The sequence below is a fragment of the Diplotaxodon limnothrissa genome, linkage group LG4 (assembly GCF_057381915.1).
Source record: "Diplotaxodon limnothrissa isolate DT_005_m linkage group LG4, D_limnothrissa_male_GT1.1, whole genome shotgun sequence".
NCBI lineage: Eukaryota > Metazoa > Chordata > Actinopteri > Cichliformes > Cichlidae > Diplotaxodon > Diplotaxodon limnothrissa.
Genome location: NC_140599.1, coordinates 12,650,425 through 12,671,732, shown reverse-complemented (window position 1 = coordinate 12,671,732; position 21,308 = coordinate 12,650,425). Strand labels below are relative to the sequence as shown.

The 21,308-nt window shown below is 45.2% G+C and overlaps 1 protein-coding gene across 3 annotated transcripts in view; it reads right to left on the bottom strand.

Moving 5' to 3' along the window:
- Window positions 1–21,308, bottom strand: part of tnrc18 (trinucleotide repeat containing 18) — a 43,459-nt gene that overhangs the window by 9,390 nt on the left and 12,761 nt on the right. For all 3 annotated transcript variants that reach the window (XM_085351474.1, XM_085351476.1, XM_085351475.1), the window contains exons 3-18: window positions 18,195–18,335; window positions 14,454–14,561; window positions 12,247–14,022; window positions 10,079–10,166; window positions 9,083–9,312; window positions 7,847–7,993; window positions 7,077–7,261; window positions 6,324–6,735; window positions 5,144–6,121; window positions 4,914–5,059; window positions 4,698–4,831; window positions 4,448–4,561; window positions 4,160–4,340; window positions 3,754–4,069; window positions 2,894–3,106; window positions 106–270 (exon numbers count right to left, since the gene is read on the bottom strand). In XM_085351474.1, the coding sequence (XP_085207600.1) occupies window positions 106–270; window positions 2,894–3,106; window positions 3,754–4,069; window positions 4,160–4,340; window positions 4,448–4,561; window positions 4,698–4,831; window positions 4,914–5,059; window positions 5,144–6,121; window positions 6,324–6,735; window positions 7,077–7,261; window positions 7,847–7,993; window positions 9,083–9,312; window positions 10,079–10,166; window positions 12,247–14,022; window positions 14,454–14,561; window positions 18,195–18,335 (5,334 nt within the window). The remainder of the gene's footprint in view (window positions 1–105; window positions 271–2,893; window positions 3,107–3,753; window positions 4,070–4,159; window positions 4,341–4,447; window positions 4,562–4,697; window positions 4,832–4,913; window positions 5,060–5,143; window positions 6,122–6,323; window positions 6,736–7,076; window positions 7,262–7,846; window positions 7,994–9,082; window positions 9,313–10,078; window positions 10,167–12,246; window positions 14,023–14,453; window positions 14,562–18,194; window positions 18,336–21,308) is intronic.

Genomic DNA, 21,308 nt, shown 5'->3' with positions numbered 1-21,308 from the left:
GTGTGAAATCAGTTTAAGCAGAGTGAACCGGGTCTGTCTGCATTAAAACAAAAGGAGAGAGAAGGCACATCAGTTCACAGCTCATTTGTGTGTAAGATCTTTTACCCAGAGTGCTTTGCCTGCTGCAGTGTTTGCTGTCGTGGTGGAGGCTCAAAGAGGCCGAGCTGACAGGGAGCGCACTCGCCGCAAACCTGGCCAGCAGACCCAGCCCGCTCTCCTCACAACCGGGGTCGTTGTCTGAATCCGACTCTTCCTCGTCCTCGGAGGTTTCTGCATCAGAGAAAAGATTTCCAGCTCAGAGACAAATGTGTTCACGGCAGGAGGTCTGGACCAAAGGTCAGATCGCTTCCTACTGTTGCAGAGAGAGTGCACCACAGAGAGGGCTAATTAACAAAAGAAATAACACCGCTATTGCAGCAGCCTGGATCTTTAACTATGTGTCTACACAAGTACACATAAACACACACACACGTGTAGGCGGGAGAGAAACAACAGTGGAGAGAGAGGAGATCCACTGTCTGAACTGCCGCAGCCCGCCTTTATGTAAAGCTGCACGAGAAAGCAACAGCAAGAAAAATCAACCATAAACATGCATCTGAGCCCCACACACACACACACCACAGCTGATTTCAGAGGACGTTATATTGACTTACACTGGAAATCTCGTATAACCTTAGCTGTAGCTTGCCTGAACCTAATCCCAACCTAAACCTATCCTGAAAACATCACTTTACTTTCAAATGTATTCATTGCATCATGAGGTCCCATTAAGTAGTTATGTCCCCATAATGTAAGTGGTGAAACAGATTAAAGGTCCCCACAAAGTCAGTAAGACCCGCGTGAGCTGACTGGGATATTATTTATTATTGGAAAAATAAAAACACTCAAAAACATCATGGAAATAAAATAAAAGCTGCTCCTCCTCCTCTGACAAGCCAGAAGAGCACACAAAGAGACACACACACTCAGAGTGTAGCATAGTGGCTGTTAGCTGCATGTAGCTGGCAGTTAGCAGTTCATGAACAGAGGGGGTTAGTGTTAACATGGAGGGTGGATACACAGTACATTTAAGAGCTGTAAAATTATTAAAAGGCTATAACTTTGGGATTTAAGTGATGCTAAAGCACAGAACTATAAAAAAAATGTTAGGGAAAGGAAACTCATCACTAGGCTGAAAATCAAGTGGTTCTGGATTTTTGTGTTCAAAGCCTCAGTTCTAAGAAGAATCAGAGGTGACTGTGCTGTCAGGTTTCCCTGGAGCATACCTGCCGGTCACTGCAGGGTTTTTAGGCTTTAACCCCAATTAATTGTACAGTTTACTTTCACTGCAGCTCGAGACAAGAATGAAAACATTTAAAGACTTGTTTCGAGGCTCTAACAGTTACTTTTAGGAACCAAATCTGGTGCACATGTTGTACTGTGAATCCACGGTGCGTTAACAGTAGCAGACAGACGTTAGGACAAGCAGGCACTGAGAGGACAGCCCTGTGAGGCCCCTTATGTGGTTTAATTATCCATGGTTATATCCTCTGTTCCAAACCAACACCAAATGTGTCTCTTTAAACTTTTACAAGCCATCAGTAGACATTAACTTGGTAGGTGGGGGTAACCATGGCTACCGCTAGAGCTCCAAATTGTGTGAACAATAAAAAAAAAAAAAAAAAAAAACCCTCCCCCCCAAAAAGTTAATATTCTCTGTAGGCATTTCAATTTCAGCATAGTCCATGTTAGTCAATAATAAAATTGAGGGAGGGGCACATCCTACTTACAGAGCAGGTGACAGGGGTGTGGCCTCAGACAGGGTGGGGCAGGGCAGCGCAGCGGCGAGAGCCTAGCCGTAACGTAGCCTGGCCTTAGCCCAGTATAGCTTAAGCAAAGCTTTAGCCACAGCGCAGAATGGCCATGGCGCGGTAGTGTAGGCTCAAGGCTGCGCTAGTCCTCGCCAAGCTTCTGTAATGTCGCAGTAGCAGCAGCACAAGCACATGGAACAGGCTGAGACACTTAAAAGCATCATGAGTAGGGCAGGAAGGGGATGGGGGTGGGGGTCAAAGGTGAGAGGACAGAGCAAGGTGTCGAAGACAGCAACGTAAAGGGAAAAGGGTTATTTGAAGGTTTAGTAGACACACAGGAGGAGCTCTATTGTCCAAATATCCCAAAATCACTCTTGGGTCATTTTTCCCCCAAAAACGTCAAACACCAGGCCACATGCTCAAGAAGCGTTAGTCTAAAAACAAAAGTGAAGCACGACAACTAACACTAGCATTACACATCTATTTTATGACCGTTTAAAAGCGCAGCAAGGAAATTATCTGTCCAAACAGACTGGGCTCTGTGTGCTCTGAATTCATCTTCTAGCTTTCCAAGTGTGAACCCTTAAGCAGAACAGCCATTTTCCAGCTATCCACAGGGATATTTGACGAACAAAGCACTTCAAAGGATGTGTGAGGTGCACTTGGGCAGCTGGACGTACTGACAGAGACGGACAGACAGATGAAGCAGACACAAGGACCACGGCGCTTTGCATTCTGTAGCAATCAAATCAACACCTTTAATAAAGCTTATAGATGTCAAACTGCAATACAATTTTATGAGGGGGTGAAAAATTCACAATTCACAAAATGTTCAATGTACAAATGCTACAAAACAGTTTGCAATCCAGGCATTAAAAAACACCGTAGAAATAAGTAAACATTTGTTTTAAAAAAATATGGCAACTCTGCAGAGAGGCCAGCAGCGAGAGAGGTAGAGATCGTCAAGCAAAAGCACAGTCTTAATAAAAAAAACCCCAAAAAAAGCTGCCTTAGTGAAGACCAAACTAAGACACAAGCTCTAAGACACAGTGATGTCTGACTCGACAGCAAGCGGCGAATAGCTCTAAGATTTGGTCAGTAACCTTGGTCGAAGGAGTCGTCAGAGGAGCTGAGGCCCGCTTCCTCCAGCAGTAGGGATAAGTGCTTGTGTTTCTTCTTCAGAGATTTCTCACTGGATAGCAGGGATGTCGGCGATGAAGTAGACCGCCTCTTCCTGGGCAGGCTGCCGTGGGAGCGCGTCCCTGAGAGAGGGGGCCAGCCCCCTCGAGCAGAAGTGTGCTCCTCTGAATCGGAGTCTGGTGTGGAGAGAGTGCGGTTAATCATTCATGAGGTCATGAGGATGGAAACAAAGACTCAGACACAAAGAGAGTTTCCGCTTGGTTTCAATATCACAGCCTCACAGAGATTAATGTTTTATTTTCTAAACTAATGCAGCAAAGCCCAGCATATCTGGAACTAGTCAGCCGCAGATAATCTAACTTTCTACACCATCTAACCAACGAGCATGTGTCAAGAAAATGGGGGAAAATGCAAGAAAGCAAATCATTGCCAGACAAAAAAAGACAAGATTAGTGAGTGACCAAGCAGGTCACCCAGAAACTGATCCACATGTGCACCTTTAAATTGCTCTCAGTGGTTCTGATGCACTTTATCTGTGGAAGTCTTGCACATGCAAATCTAATTCCCACCACTTCAGACCCAACTCCCATCTCTACAGCACTTTTCTGTGTGCTGAAGCCAGTGACTGACAAATGTAAAATGACGTAAGTGGCATAAAACATGAGTATGTGCTGCACTTTTAATTTTCCAAGTCTAACCATGAATTATATAAAAAGGTGACACTGTATCAGCATTAGCTAAAAGTAGGTCACTCTATAACTCAGGCTGTGTTGACAGTTGGGGAAAAGACACATGAAGCTACTTTTTGTCTCCAGGTACTCACTGTTAGAGCAGCTGCTGAGCTCTGATCTCATGGGAGAGAACAAAGCTGTCTTCTTCTGACCTTTCACTTTCCGGGCAGCGTCTGAAGCAGAAGCCTCGGAAGCCATCTTGTGTTTTCCTGCTTTGACCGAGGAGTGGATTCCTCTCTCCTTGAGTCGACTTTCCACAGACTTGCTCTTCGACTTCTCCGATTTCGTGCTGGAGGTGAATTTGCGTGATGCACCGAGAGAGCCGAGCTGCGAGAGAGAGAGCGCTCTGTCGAGGTCTGACGCCAGCTGCTCCTGCTCACATAGGAGGCCGCGCTTTGCCTTTAGCACCTAAGACCATCACCATAGACTCATCATTAATTATACGAGACCAGTCTCATTACCCTACTGCCAAAAAAAATACACGTCCAGGTAGCCTACCTCCAGCGGATGACTGGTAGATGGCTCCGTGTCATTCCAGCTCTTCTTCTTTTTCTTCTTTTTCACTTTCAAGCCTCCACTTCCTGCCTCTGTCTCCTCTTCTTCTCTGGACACCCGGAACTTCTTCCTTTGTCCTTCCCCTGCTTCAGAATCCTCCGAGTATTGCACCGCCCTACCCACCCTGGGACAGAAATATCCACCTTTGCTGAATATGCATATAGAAAAGCATGCATAAAGGAGAACAAACGGCAAAAGCCAGCAGCAGATTACATTTGTGGGTTCACTCACTTTCCAGGCCTGCTGTCCAGTTTGGTAGGTGTGGCCAAGTGTTTCCTCTTTCTAGGTCGCCCCCTACCCCGTCTGGTCAGACTGCACCTCTCATCTTCCTGCAGCTGGCGCTCACTGACACAACAAAACAATTTTAAGCGTGTGTTAGTCCAGGAGCGGAGGCATGGAAGCATTTTTCGCACTTTTGTGATTATTTCGCGTAGTAGTGACTCTTACAGCAAGTGTGCAAGCAGTGTTAAAAAAAAATTACCGCTTGTCTCTGCGTCTCTGGAGCTTGCTGAGCTCTCTCTGCTTCTCTTTATAAGTCTTCTGCAGCTCAGCCAAGCGGACACGGAGTTCCACTTCCATTGTGTCCAACACATCCAGAGGCAGTTTACTGTACAGCTGCAAAGAGAGGCAACGAGGTGAGAAACATTTCCTAAACCGGCTCATTTTCAATTGTGGGCCACACGTTTCTTGATCTTACCGGCTCCTCTTTCCTCTGCCGCCAGCTGTACTTCTTGTTGGGGTCCAGCGTTCTGGGCAGATCAATGTGGGATTGTTTCTCTATGGCCTCCAGAAGGATTTGTTTGCTTGCTTCAAGAAGACAGTCTAGACCCTCTAATGTCACATCTGGATGGGATGCAGAAAAAACTAAAATTAGAGGAGTTCATAAATATAAATAGCTGTTTATTACATCTGTTAGAAACTGCTTACCTTGCTCCTTATGGCTGTTTTCTAACTCTTGCTGAGCCATTTGGCTAAGCAGGGCCATCCCCTCCAGCGCCACCATCTCCATAGGTCCTGCAGTGCTGCAGCTTTCAATCTGTGGTATGAGTGTTGGGGCAGGTGGGGTGATGGATAGAGGATGGACGATCTCACTAGCTGTCAATAAGGCGAGCATCCCTGCCATGGGATCTTCTGAACTGATGACAAGTGGAAGTGGAGAGGTAGGGGCAGGAAGTGGATAGAGAGGAGGATCAACCAGACTTTCTTTTGGACTCGGAGCATCCAAGATGACTGGACTGTCTGGCTGTTCCTGTTCACATGAAGCGCTGGTGGTTTGATCTAGTGATGCACATGTCTGAGACAGTTCTTGTCTGTCTGAATCTGTGCTGATGCACTCTGCATAATGTGTTTGGTCTGGATCCTTTATGACCTTGGATTTAGGTTCAGCTTCTGTGAGTGTAGGAGGCTCAGAATATGCTGTCAGACATGAGTAAGCTGAAACTTCTATTTTGATTTGACCTTCTTCCTTCTCTTCCTCCCTGATTTCCAGCCCTCTGGCTCGTTGTGGTGGAGGACTAGGGACATGCAGAGGTAACGGTTGAGGCTGTGGCTTTGGGGGTTCCCTGTCGTCTTCATTGTCCTGGGTGACTTGGGCAGGACTACAGCTTTGCTGAAGAGGTCCGAGTGGCTCTGGTGTTATGTCAAGCTTTCCCTGCTCCACATCAGGTTCCTGTTTGAGGAAAGATGCCGACTTTGACTGCTCTAGCTTTTGAGGCATGATATCTGTGTCCAAAAGCCTTGAATGGAGATGGGCTGAGGGCAAAGGGGCAGCTAAAGCAGGAGAGCAGACACGACGGGGTGGGACAGCTTCTGCATTTTCCCCTGTGGGTGTTGGGATGTGATAAGGAGGAAAAGGTGAGCCAAATGGGGCCGTGATGGACTGGTAAGGATAACCTGGAGGGAGATCTGTCACAAAGGCAAACAAAAATATAAGTTAGAACTGCAAATTTGTCTGATATCAGGAGGTAGGTCTGATTAATTCATTGCTTAAGACACTTTATGTTTGGACTACTGTGAAATAAAAGTCTTATGTATCCACTCTAGCTGACATGATGATGAAAAGCAAAGATGGCTGCATTATACACTTGTTAGGTTGCTCCAGACTCACCGGCGTACATGCTTTGAAAGGGTGCAGAGGTCGGTTTCTGCCCCTCTCTCTGTTCCCTCTGTCCCACCTCCCCCTCTTCAGACATCTCTTGTTTAGGCCGCCGTGGCGAGGAAGGGGGGGGAGACGCTGAACGGGGTGAAGGCGGGTGAGGCAGGGGCTTCGGCGGAGACAGTACTCTCTGCCCACCTTCCTCTGACTTCAGTGTGGTCACTGGAGAGGGGAGCCGAGGCAGCGGGGTTAGGGACGATGTCGACGGGGTTGGAGATCGAGAGGAAGGAGGAGGTTTGCGGGGATGCAGCACCGGTGAGGGAGACGGGGATGAAATTGAGGAGGGTCTGGGCTTTGAGTCAGTGTTACGCTTGTCTGCTTTGTCTTCCATCTCTGGCCGGTGCTCACTGGCCTTTAGGCGCTCCTACAACACAGGAGAGGAGATATTTCTGACAGACGCACGCACCGTGTGTGTATGATGTGACAGACTCAGGATATGAATTGTGGGATGTGCTTTGTTTAGACTTTCCTGGCTGTATTCTTTTGCAGCTGCAGGATATGGCTGTTTACTGATCTTTACTTTTTGGAAGCGCAATCAAAGCAGGGAACTAAAACCCTACTGCAAGCCAATCTAATATTGTTTTGCTGTGTTTATGCCTTATGTCTACATACAGCTGGATTGTACAATGTGTAATATTCATGGAAATGTCTTTAAATATGGTGTTTGTTGACATGAAGGTGCTTAACAGCACAAAGTTCACTCACAGCTATCTGTGCATTCCTCTGTAGCTCCAGGACCTGCGCTGTGTGCTGCTGAATCATGAGTAGCTCGTGTTGTCGGAGGATTTGCTGCTGAGAGAGGAGCTGCAGCTGGGCCGCATGCTGCAAAGTGCTGGTTGTACCGTACACACCCGACCACACTGGGGCTCCACGCTCCAGTACATCACCACCTGCAGAACAGCAGCCAGAGCCATGAGGAGAAAGTAAAATTAAATGTCCATTCAAAGTTTCTGCTTTTTACAAAGCAGTTTTTTCCCCACTTACAAAAATATTTTTTTGGATATTCTTAATTTGATAAAGAATTATTGGAACTTGGGTTTGTTTACTACTGTGATACTCCACGTCCTTTTTGTAGCTTTTGGGCACTGAGGAAACCAGCTGATGTAGTTTTAATATAAAAACTGTTGCCTTGTTGCATTGCTATAACTACCCCATGCACATTAGGTGTTACTCAACTGTAAAGGAAAACGACTGAAACTGAGTTGAGTATGTACAAGGGGAAAAGAAGTACAATGCACTGCTACAGGATCACAGATACAGGGTTTAGGGTGGCTTATGGTCAAAGAATAGCCTCAGCTGATGGCAAATTATAAAATGAAGCCAGAGAAACATGAGTGATTTTCCATTTTCATTTGTTTACAGAAAGTACAAACAGTAACATCTGTCTGTATAAAAGTGGTACTCCTTTGTTTTCGCTCGAGCAAGGCGGAAGCCAACTTGCACTGACACTTTTACAAAGACAACAGCTTTCCTACCATAGTGTGGCAGGTGTTCGGATTGGATGACGATTAGCTGTCCAGACTGCGGATCTCTGGCAAACTGGTAGGGAGGGGGCATCGAGCCTGGCAGAGAGGGTGGGTAGCCTGGGGGGAGGGTCTGGTGGAGTGAAGAGGGACCCAGGCCTGAATAGGAGGGGGGGAGAATAAAAGGGTGAAAAAAATGGAGGCAGAAGTGCGAAAAACGTCAGATGAAAAGAAGAGAAAGTCAACAGAAGCCAAACTGAATCCAACATTTACCCAGTGCTATTCTTCATTCAGTATTTATACTTGCAGTGAAAGCATAATGGAATCACATGTGGGAGCGTGCACTGAATTTAGCTGCTTGAGAGAGTATTTTGTTTTTGGGGGTTTTTTGTCCTCCGTGTCTAGACAGAGAAGGCCCTTTGGGAGCTTTGCATGACCATGTGTCTCAGTGTTGCATGTTTTTAAACCTTACATGCTTATGCAAGCATACACGTGAGTGAGTGAGTGAGTTTGCATCTCTGTGCTGTTATTTTTGGACAGTGTGCGTTGGAAGAAGGAGGTCTGGAATGTCCTGGAGAGACCAGGAATGTCTGCGGCACTTGACTCAACGGGGCTGCTGCTGATTGAACCGCTCGACGGACAGACAACACCAATCAGGAAAAGCCACGTGTGAAAAGCTAGACAAAGCATGTGTGCTCTACGTTTAGCACCAGGTGTTATAACGCTGACAGACAGTAAGATAGAAATGATTCTGAAAGTGCAAAAGCATACAGAGTTAAAACCGCTAATTCCTTTAACGGCGTGCTGTGCTATCTGTCCCACATCTGGGTGTCTCCTTCAGTGCTCAAGGAGCTTATTTAAAACTCCAACATGTAAGGTTTCCATCAAACAAAGCGACTGTAACACACGTAACATGTGTTTACCACTTTGTTTTTAATGCAAACAATAAGTAAACTAGGGCTTTCTGTATGATTACTTCCAAATAATCCGTTAAATAATTGTTTACTCTAAACAAATAAATAAATGTTGAAACAACAGTCAAAATAAAAGCAGCACAATCAACAATGTGTCTTTATTAATTTTCTGCAGCTTGAATAAAAGATTCATTATTTCAGCTTTTGTTGACTTTTCTCTTGACATAAAGCACAAAATTATTAAAATCGCCAGTTACACAACTGAGTTCCTCAACGATGTTACGAGGGGTTTGAGGAAAAATCTAAAGTGTGAGACAAAAGCACATCTACATACTGTATGGAGAGCCAGAGAGCCAGACTGGGGGAGCTCCAGACCGGGGTATCCACGAGTGAGAGGTCAAAGTTGAGGGGTCAGGAGGCCATCGTCCTGCCCCTGCCAGAGCGGCCCCTCCAGTGACCACAAGGTTTGGGGTCATGAGGCTGGATGTCATCATACTGGGTGTCAAGCCGCTAGATAGTGGGGCAGGGTGCATCTGAGTAAACTCTGCAAGTTCCTTGGACTCTCTAAAAGGAAACAAAATCCGTTTAATAAAGGGACAACCCCTGAGAAATGAAGGCAGAGTGGAAATGCCAAAAACTTCAGTTTCAAGGACAGCTCCAAAAGAGTCAATCCCAGTGGACTCCCATAATGCATTCGACTTTACAGCAGAAAGAAACCAGTTTACAGTGTGCTACATAAACATTTTTAACCACGTTCATAACAACGGTACACAGTAAGATTTTGATTTTGTTCAGGCTTAAAATTTTGCATTAACAGGAACATGACTTCTTTGACAGACAGGTAGATGCAAACTGGCTACCTGCTCTGTGCTGTATCAGCGAATCTGAGTGGCTGAACTGGACCTCTTCACTAGCATTTTTACTGGAATTAAATCTGTGCTCCAGTTTTGGTGAGTAAAAATTCTAGTCCCTTATTTGTTCCTTCACAGGAATTAGCAGGAGTCTGTGTCGACTGTTCGGGATACAGCTCGTTAGCTGAGCTTGCTCATAAGTTTGAACTCTGCACTGCAAATATGGTCACATGTAGCACCAAACTCACAAAGTGGTGAAAACCACAGAGTTTAAGTCACAAAGCAACAGGTGACACAGTTGATTCTTCCACCCTTTATATACAGGCTACGATTTTAATTTAATATTGTTTAAAGAAGAGACCTGCAGGTGGCCCAATAGACTTGTTTAAACATGATTCATGACTAATGAGTAACTGGGTTACTAACAATAAAAAAAAAAAATAAAATAAAAAAAATCAATAGCTGAATTACTTCCCCACCTGAGCACTTTCTCCTGCTCACGTTCGAGCCGGCCAGCCAGCAGTCTGTCATTGTGGTGGCGAGCACGGTCCTCTCCACGTTCTTCATCTACACATTCAGGAAGACGGGAAGAGAGAAAAGGATTCATCATCACATTTTCTTCGATACTACACCATAGAAGAAAATATGATGGGCTATAACAGCCATATTATGCTACCTGCTACAGTGCACTCTACTATTGGACATCTCTCTGGTCTATAGTAGGGATGAAAAAGGAAACTCTGGCAGGTTATAAAGTTGAGCATGATGGGTGACAACAGAGAACAGAAGGGGAAAAATACAAGGTGACAGCGACTAAAGGTGGCACAGCATGTCATAATGAGCAGAGAGGCTACAAAAAAAATCATTATGTTAAGCTTCATTCTCCAAACAGAGTGTGTGTGCACACAAACTGTACAAACACACACAGAAATGGAGCGACGGCTCTCACTCCAGCTGCCAGCTCGCATCAATTATTAGTCTAGTGCCGCAGGAGACACGTGAACCTGCCATCGCTGCCTTACTACTGCATACACAGGGCCTTAAACCCATCCTGCTTACTATGAGAGCCAACGGCAAAAGACTGAGGAGGAAGAAAAGAGGAGGAAGGGGAGCAGCACTCAAGCGGGCAACCCAGAATAAACATGAGGGTCTCCTCCTCTCTCCCATTAACCCTTTTCCATCTCATCAACGCTGACTGAGGGTCCCCAAGCAGCAGAAGGTTTTATACATGTGTGCCAAACCTTTCAGTCATGAGAGAGTGTGTGTGTGTGTGTGTGTGTGTGTGTGTAGCCTATAAAAGGACAAGAGACTTTAACAATCCCTGACATGCTCCACAGGAAAGGGTTCTACACTGTTACCAAGGTTACAAGGAGCCGGCCCCACATGCTATCCTTTCTGTATCAGGGATAAACACTGCGTGCCCCCTCTTCTTCCCCCACATTCCTCATTGCTGTGCTTCCATCTGTCTCATACTCTTCTTACTTTCCTGACACACTTTTCTCCTCCGGTCCATCAACCTATTGATCAAAGGCATTAGACCACTTCGTGCTTCCTTCCATTTACACATCCATCTATTTCCAGTGTAATTCTTCTGCTGTTTATTTAGAGCTCCTCCTAGCATGAGGGACTGAGGCTATTAGCAAATCAATCTGCTCAAGGAAGGAAATGACTAACTCCCCCCCCCCCTCCAATCGCAAACAGGGATGCACTGCATGTGCATCTACAGTAGCTCATAAATACACACAATTCCTAATATACACACAGTCACTCAAGACTGATCCATTGCTTAGCAACGCAGCCATGGTCTTATTGTAATTCAAGGCTTGTTTGTAGCTTTTAGCTGCGCTCTGTAATGACATGTTTAATGCAGAGGGGGGGAACGAGTGGAGAAAGAGTAGAGGGCCCAGAGGTGGGACAAGGGGGGAGTACCTCTACAAAACCCTTTTCTGAAAGGAAAGAAGGGTGGGGAGGCAGAGAGATATTCAACTCAATGAAAAGAGCAAGAGAGAGAGTGAGGCCGAGCTGTGGGAAGATAGAAAGAGCTCAATGACACACGGTGCTGAGAAAGAAACAGAAACAAGGAGATGGAGCGGGAGCACTGGAGCTGAATGACCTTGACGTCCAAGAATGGAGTGTAATATGGCAGGAATTGCAATGCACCCTATGACATAATTAGTCAAATTGTGTGGGGGGGGGGGAGAGAGTTGTTTTTAACCATTCAAATCATGTTGCACGCATGAACACCTCAGTGTCAAACAGGGGGCTGAGGAAATATGACTTTGAGGCGGGAGAAAATGAATCGTCTATTATTCATAGAAACCAAAATGAGGAATCATTTGCTCTTGGTTCATTTAACTGAAGGGATCTGTGTTCCCTGCAGAACAATTCAGAGAGAAGCCACAGTGGAGAGTTGAAAGCACAAGCACAAGCAAATACATTTGAACAATGTTCTAAGTACGCTTGATTTAACTTGCCAGTAACTTTAAAATATTGTGTTATCAGTTCAGTGAATGTGACTCCTGGAAGTATTTTAAAACCCACACTGAGTGCAATTTGCACTCAGATTTGTACGTCTATCAGTCACCAGGAAAAGAAAAAAAAAAAAAAAAAGGAGTTTTTAGCTGAAGAAGACCAAAGAAGTACTGACCTTTAATAGCGGTTTGCAGCAGGGGTCTCTGTGTGTCTGAGCTCCCACTCGTCTGTTTACTGGTGGCCCCGCTGTCTCTCTGCCGAGCCACAGCAACAGCAATCCCAACCGGAGGGTGGCGCACCTCGCCCTCACCTTCCCGACCAAAGGAGCGGGCACTGTCGGGTCGCTCCTGTTCTCTCTTCAGCTGAGGCATCCTTAATGCTCCTGAACCACCGGAGCCAACTGCTATCCTATCCCTCTCCCTTTCTCGCTCTCTCTCTTTCTCCCTCTCCTTTTCCCTCTCGATTTCCATCCCAATGTTCGCCAATCCACCAAAGGGCCCTCTGCCGTCCGTGATGTTCCTGGAGGAACCAGGGCCTTCAGCAGCAAAGTTTCCACTGTATTTGATCAGGCTCTGCATGGCCGAAACCTCTTTAGAATCCGAACCCAATCCCCCACCACGCTCTCCACCGCTGGAACCCCCTGGTCGGTAGAGTGCCGATGGGTCCAGGTAGCGTCTCTGACTACCCTCTTCGCTTGCACGCCCGTGTCCGTGCTGGGAGGAGTGTGTTTGGGGGGAATGGCTGTGGGTCGATTGTGTGTTGCTGTTGTGTCGATGGGATGTGTGAGGGGACTGTGACATTCGCGTGTGTGTCTGCTGGCTGTGGGGAGAAGAAAGCGTGTGTTGGGCTGCCAGAGCAGCCATGTGACTTGTAGCGTATTTGGTCACCGGACTGATAGGATTCCACTTGGGCTCTGCCGCAGATCGCTCTATGCCTAATCTGTTTGAGTGTTTAGAGATGTCCCTGGTTTCTGGGCTGAACCTTGATTGGATGGAGGAGAGGGATGTGTCCTGGCTTCGTTTACCAACGGAACCATTGGAACAAATCACAGAACCTTCCTCTCTTTGATTGCTTAAATCGCCTGAGTGGGAGAGCCGAGGATGCTCCATGAGGATCTTCTCATGAAACCTGTAGCTCTCCCTCTCTCTGTCCCGTTCATGCTCCACGTCTCTGTCACGCTCCCGTTCTCTGTCTCTGTGTTTGTTGTCGCGCGCTTGTGATGCTATCTGGATCGGCCCCGCCTGCTCATCATAAACCTCCACAGAAGGCACATACGTAGGTGCGCTTATGCGTTGCTCCCTGACAGACTCTCTGGTTGTGGAAAGGTGGGGTGCTCCAGCTGCTGAGGACTGGAGAGCAGGAGGAAGGACATAGGATATGTGGAGGGTTCCAGCTGACGTGGCTACAGAGTCATTCCTCCTATGTCTCTCTGAATGAGGGTTTGAGTTATTCGCATTAGAGTTATGGTGGAGTCGAGAGCCGCTATCCTCGTCCCGACTCCCTCTGTCTGGTTCTGGTCCATGAAACCTGCCTGTTCCTCCACCCCCACCAGGAGGGAAGGAGGTCTGTGGAGATGACAGCCTGGATCTGGGCTCCACTGTGGAAGGCTGGGAGTGTGACTTTTGCTGGTGTAGATGGAAGGACCAACCATCTCTGTCTCTTTCTGCGTCCCGGTCCTTTTCCTTCTCTCGTTCCCGTTCCCTGCCTACCCTGCGGTCCTCCTCACCTCTCCCGTCCTGTGTCAAGTCCACCACGCTCTGCGGCCGCTGCTCCTCTCTTGAACGTTCCCGCTCCCTTTCCCTGTCTCTATCCCTCTCTCCCCGATAAGACCTTTCCCTCACCCCTTCCCGGGATGTCCTCTGTGGGGGTGTGGAGCTGGACGGGGTATTGGAGGCAGCAGACGGGGGGTGGAGAGGTGACTGCCTCAGGGAGGATGGCAGGTAATATCCCTCTAGAAACACAACATAACACACAAGTCAGACAACACAAACAACCACACAGCATGCTGACAGATGATGAAACAGATGATGAAGGCAGAGTACAGCAGCATCCTGCAGCACTCAAGCAGAGGTGAAAAATAATAATAAATATTTATGTGTCAACTTGCCAAGAAAACGTAACAATGCAACAGGCTTATAGTAGATCGGCAACAGCCGAATGACAGAAGAGACATACATTATAGTGTGAAAATGACAAAGGAATCAGGGCTAAATCTGGTGTTGTATTTCTGGCCAGGGCCCACAACTAAATAGGCTTTCACACTATAATAAAAAGGTTTAGCACAAAACCTACTGCTGCTGATGTATCACAGGATAAGGCAGAATATGTACAATAAATTCAGGCAACTGGTCTTTGTGAATGTTGTCGGCGACAGATACTGACCTTTATGAGAATCATAGAGAGGGTGCTGGGAGAGCGAGGGAGGCTCAAGGTGCCCCAGGTGCCCCAGGTAAGGGCTGGAGTACAGGCTGCTTGGAAGAGGGGGGTAGCCTGAAGACACAGAATGCAGGTTATAGAAATGATACTGAAAACACCAGAAAAGTTCAGTTAATTAGTGTATAAATATAAAAGGTAATTTTGTTAGCTTATCCTCTGAACGTCAGTCCTGTTGACTCATGCTGATATTTATCTGTTGTGTCACTTCCACTTTGCACCGGCTAAATGTTCAGTAATGGCATTTATCTTCTTTACAATGAAGATTTTTAGGGTCAATGATTGGCCAAATTCTCATTCTGTCGTGGTCTGGGTGGTTTTCCACAGCATCGGCTCCTCCCCACTGGGTGGAGTCTTTGTTGTTCCTCACCTGATGGCAATCGGACCAGCAGTATTTATGACCGGCGCACTCAACTGGTCTTCGCCAGATTATCTGCCAACTTTAGTCAGTTCTCGGCCTCACGTCCGTTCCTTGGTGACTAATCGTGTGTATTAACCGTATCTCTGTTTTTTTCGTCAGCCTCTGAAAACCACCTACCAAGCTCTCCTGGATACCAGTTTGCTGCCACCGGTAATCCCTCTCCGTTTTGGAGCTGCCATTTTCTCCTGCCTGCCTCCCTGCCTTGCATGCAGCACCCACCTGGACCTCTCCTGCCTCCCCCCTCCACGCAACCCCCACCTGCAAGCTTGTAAGACAGCTCAGTGTACTATTTTTTAGATTCACTCGCAACCCTCTGTGGGATTCCCCTGACTGCTCTGTCCTCTGTTTCAGTGCCCGGGCCCGCCACAGTTTTCCCTGCCCAGTACCTGCACCCAGTTATCCCTGCCATCTAGTTTTCACCACAGTATTTTTCTCTCGCCTCAGACATCTAGTTTATGTTCATTGATTCTAGTCTGCACTTTCTGTTAGCCTCTGAGCATTGTAAAAATAAAGTCTCTTTTCGTTACACCTCACCCCTGGCCTCCGGTTTTGAATCTGCGCTTGAGTCCATCCCATGTCCACGGGCCACTGCGCCTGACACATTCTAACCCATCAGGTAGAAATTTCTCAACACTTACATGCTGACTGCTCTGATTAGTCAACTTTGAATCTATTAGTTGACCTGGAGATAATCAGTCTTTGACTGTTTGATAATTCGTTAACAGTTACAGTCATTTTATTGTAAAATCTGAGACCTTTGGGTTTTGGACTGTCGCCCGTCTGAGACGTTACAGTCAGCTGGTCTGAAGCAATACCATGTATGAGGAAATCACAAGGAGGCATTTCAGATCATTACATCATTCTTTCTTCCTCTTAGTCATGCATTCAATGACTCTTGCTTTGATGTTTAAACATTTCAGACTGTTTAAACTGGTGTTTGTTTAACTTGTAATGATTGAGTTACTGTGTAATGAGAGCAGTTTCTACAATTTTATCCACTTAACTTATAATCAGTAATCAGCTGACATAAGGACTGGAGATACCTTCGTTTTCTAATGCTCCAACTTTTCAAAGTGATTCCTTTAATATCTGCTGACTTTTAGAGAAAATGAAATCAGAACGTACACATGAGAGGGTGAAATTCAACTACACGTGCGTGTATTTATTTGGACACTCAGTTAAGTGGCTGATCAGTTTTCTTTTTGTCCACTGAATTAAATAATCAACTTCAGCTCCAAGAGATTTAACCACACTATCAATTGTGACTCAGTTTCTTTTTTTTCTTTATAAAACATTTACAGCTGACCTCATGTCACAAATCACTGTTTGTGGGTCAGCCTGGGTTGCTGGGCAAGAGTCTCCCGACAGCCAACTGCTGCTCTCAGAGACCAGATCTTAATATAGACAAAGGTTTGTGTTTGGATTTCTGTGTTAGGACTGAGCTGGCTGGTGTCACCACGTTAGGCCATAAGCAGAGGAGAAAGAAGAAGAAAAAAAGGAGGGTGAGGCATTCCTTGTTCTCACACTCCAGCCATTCCAAGAAGTATTAAAGACGCAGTTGCCATTCCAGCCCAAAAGCAACGGCGGCAGCGCAGAGGTATAAATGGGTCTCCCCTCGTTCTGAGATGCAGAAACGGAGAAGCCGAGGAGGTGGGTGTTAAGGGGTGTCAGCATTAGAAGAAGGCACTGGGAGACAGAAATATAAGAGGCATGATGGAATGAGGGTAACAGCATGCAGGATGGGTTTCTTGCAAAGCTCCCTTTAACCACAGTTAACAGCTAGCCTTGATCTTTAACAGCTTTGATTTGTGGTTCAGCTGTAGCAGTACGGTGCATCCCAGGCATATCCAAAGTCTGCCTCTTAGCTGCTGCCCAGAATTGTCTCCAGCTTAGAGTAACTTTAGCTGCTATCAAAGCCAGCCACCAGGTATTAGGAATCTCTCTTAGCCCGTGAAGGATTCTGTTCAGGAGTCTTCTTCACCAAGCAGGGGGTTTAGCTTTTTTAGCTTTAGAGACTTCAACCTTAAATCCAGTCAAACCTAAGTCAAATGTCAAAGTTTATCCACCCTTTATATTTCCTTCTCTGGCTGAATATAAAGTGAAACAGGTTACATCTTTTAAATTTAGATTTATAATTAGACATTTACAATGAGCAATTAGTGGCACTATTCCCACACAGGAGATCTAATCACAACCCTGAAGGAAGAGTTTCACATACAGCCAGCAAGCTCCATTTTACCTCACATTTGCACACTGGGCACCTCTAAGACTACCCATATTAGTGCTCTCATATCCACTCTCACTGACATCATACAGTGTTTAGTCTAAAGCCTGAGCTTTTGACCCACAAGGATTACTTGCACATACACCAACCTCATTATTTTAAACTGTGGCCATGTTTAATGTGAGCATCCACTACTGTAATAGCATATGGAAAAAGGAAAAGCACAAGAGGTCTACTGTAAAAACAGCTTTTTTTCCCCATTTGTTTTTGATAGGAAATGACACTTGACCATTAGAAGGAAACAAGCAGAGTCTTAAAGTCTTAAAATAAATAAACTAACCACATAATTTGATTTACAATGTTTGAAAAGCACTGAGCAAGCCGTGTGTCACACAAGGCAACGCAATCACTTTTAAAAGGCATCTTAAATGAAATCCATTTGTCCTTCTCTTACCTTGCTGAAATGCACTGTGGGGTTTGTTTTCTACCCTATCTGACCTACTCCAGTGAGATTTGATAAGGAGTTGCAAAAGGACACAAGGGAATGAGGAGGGGACCGAGATTCAATCACTTAATGAACAAGCCTTGAGGAAAGTCACAGGCAAGTTAAGGAAACGAGGAGTCCAAGGAGACAATCCTCTGTGTGTCTAAAAGTGTGTTCGGGCAGGATGGTGTATGAAAAGTAGGGCAGGAGAACTAGAGAGACGCCGACAGAGACAAAGTGCGTACTGGACAGAAGGCTCAAAAAAGAACAAGAGAGAGGAAGACCGATTACAGAAACAGATGACAGGCGAAAGTAAAGGACTGGTCGAGGACAGAGGAACCAAGGCACATTCAGGACAGAGCCAGCAGCAGAGCTACCAGCCGTGAGACAGAAATGGAACAGGATCCCAGCGGAGTAAGCAATGAGGAACAGGCCTCCTGGGCATTGGTCAGGACAGGATTGTGAAAAATGCCATGAAAATATGATGCCACTCTGCCTTTGAATTATGTACTGGGACAGAAAAGGAGGATAGAAACAGAAATGCAAATGTAGGTGATTTACCATCATGAGCATGCGATGCCCACAGCTGAGCCATCTGCAGACTGCTGGGATTTGCGGATCTGTATGCAGGGTCAGAGGTCAGAGAGGAGGGGCCTGGATAGCCTGACAGGAAGGGGCTGGAGCCTGCCGGGAAGGCATCGCCTATAGGAAAAAGAACGAAGACTGTCAGTCACCCTTGTAACCGCGAGGCCAAACAACACAAACAGTCAATGTTTTTTTATTCTGTACGTGATGTCATTCCTTCCTCTGTGTGTTTTTGGGCGAGGGGAGCTAAATCAATATGTGCTGATGCTACTGTGCCCGAGCAGTCTGCTGTAATCACATTATTACTGAGCAGCCATGCACTCCATTTCAACAAGACAGACCACAGACAGACTTCACTCAGAAAGGAGGGAAGTTAATGTAACCACCAACCGAAAGCCACAATCGTCACAAGAGGAATGCAGCCATGTGGGGCACGAGGAGGAGTGCGTCTCTGTTCAGGGTGGGACAGGGATTTACCTCAAACTCAACTGTCTGTCAGATAGAGCTCTGGATTACATGCTGACAGCTTTTATGAGACAAATCTGACCAAGTAAAAATGTACTGAACCTTATAAAAAACTCACAGACAAAATGTTTTCCATTATTTAAAAAATATAATTAAAAGCAAATGTATTTCAGCATTAGGCCAAAGATGTATATGTAATATAAATTACACACACACTGCAAAAATACCCAACACATTAAATGTTTGTTACAGCTTGAGCTCAACCTGTTAATCACAACAACGATTCATGGAAATGAACAGTTAGCTTGATTACACAATGCTATAAATATTTAAAAAAAAAAAAAAAAAAAGGGTAGTAACACATAACAACAGTGAAATATTTTTAGAAATATGCTGACGATTACTGAAACCTGAAATGTGTTTTCAGAAACACAAATATAGAAGAAAAAAAAAGCGCACATATTCAGTTTTTCTTGACGTATTTTCTTTTAAATTTGCTGTAGCTTTGCACCCGATGTACCGTTCCTGGTAACAAGTCACATTTTGTGTCATCACAAAACTGAAAGCGCTTCACTTTACAAAGATAAGGCAGCAAAATCTAATGTTGGAAAGAATCAAACTGATAATGTGTACCTTTTTTGTTTTTTTAAATCTTCGCTTCACTATGAGACATAACATAATAAAAATAGCTGAAGATGACTTTTTAGCTGACCAGATTATTCCTGCACTGGCCACTGTGCATTAGACTCTGACATAAATCAAGAGGTCACAGGAGCGTTTATCAGAAAAATGCCTGCTGCATAATATAATATATAACAGTTTATGTTTAGAGTTTTCCCCATACATTTATAAAGGTGTTATTAATAAAACCTCAATATAAGTAATATTCAACCACTACACACCACTGCATCCAGTTCCATGGAGAGCGCGAATCCCCGTAAATCACTTCATATCTTAACACGATACGGTTATCGATCGTTTTTATTAGACTCCACCCTCATCACATGTGCAATCTGTCCACCGGCAAACTTTGAACCATTACAGCTTCTTCCAAGCGCAACCTTCTGAAGAGCTGGAAAAGGTTTCATGTTTAGCCGAGGACCCCCAGATCCCCCCCCTCCTGAACCATTACTGAACACACTCCACGGCCATTACCCTGATAAAACTAACCATGTGTGTAGGGGAAAGGGTGCTGCCTGTATACGGGCAGGAGGGGGGAGGGAATGAACGTGTGTGTTTCTGTATTAGTCCTGTGGGAATCCAAGAGACATGCTGTGCTTGCCGAGTTTCCCCTGCATCTAAATCAGTACATTAAAACTGCAGTCCGTCAGCAGCCACACACACACCATTTTAAATCAATACCAAATGCAGCTTTCCAATCTATCGCAAAGGCGTGCATGCAAACACAATACATACAGAAGTAATGCACTGTGCCTTTATTCTCTCACTGTGATAACACTGTGTAGGTGGATTCTTCCACACTCTGCCTTATTAGACACAGTTTTTATTAACGCTCGCATTTAAACGTGTGTGTGCACGTGTGCTTAGAGTCCCTGCACCTCTTTGCCGTATGATCACCAACATGTGCAAACAGTTATGTGTGGGTTTGCAGTGAATGCGCTTTTGATTCAAAAACACTGCACAAGCTGTACACACACACACACACACACACACACAAAGACTGCCGTAGACCTGCATTTACAAATTCACACATGCACACCAAACCCACCCACACATACACACACGTTAACTCTGAAAAGCAGCAATGAGGTTTTACCCAGAAAATGGCACAATTTTCCATCTGTGCAGTTTTGCAGTATCATCTATGCACTGATGTCAATATTAAACAACAACACAAACCTCACTTTCCTTCTGCTTTCAACTGTGTTTATAATTCACAATATTTTAGGTGTGCGCTTTCTTTCCTTGAAGTTGTGATGTTCACGATTAAAGCCCTGCTCTCCCCATGGTAACTGATGGTAAAGGCAACTGCCGTTTAACACTACAGCAAACATGCCACCAACTTTTTTATGAAATACTAATAGAGGAGCAACTGCTGCATGTGTGTAAAGTGGAGCCAAGCCCTCAAACAACACAGCCTTTATTCAGCAAGTCATGAACAGAAGGGGCCTGAAATGCTGTAAATAATGCTGAGTACTTTTACACTCTTTACCCAAGACATTGATTTGATTTGGGTTTACTCAATTATGACCAAATGCATAAATCCAATTTTGGGGTCAACACTAACATTATTAAAACATGATTATTCATCGACTTTGGAAACAGCACAAATTATGTAATCAAACATAATTTACAATTTAAAATAGGTCTTAATAATCATAAACCGCGGTTTAAGAAAGGGATGAGTTTGGCTTTTAAGGAGGGGAAGTCACTGCTTTCTTGGAAAGGTGTGTCCTTGATTTATGACAAAAAAGAGAATCCCTGGAATGGAAACCAGCGGCGTCATTTTATCTTGATCATGTTGTTTTCAAAGATAGTAGTGCGATTTTGTCCTTCAGCTGACTAAAACAGTGGTGCTTCCATTCATCCTCTACAAACTTCAAAACTGATCTGCTAGAATAAAACAAAACAAAAACAACAAAAATAAAAAAAGGACCACGTCTT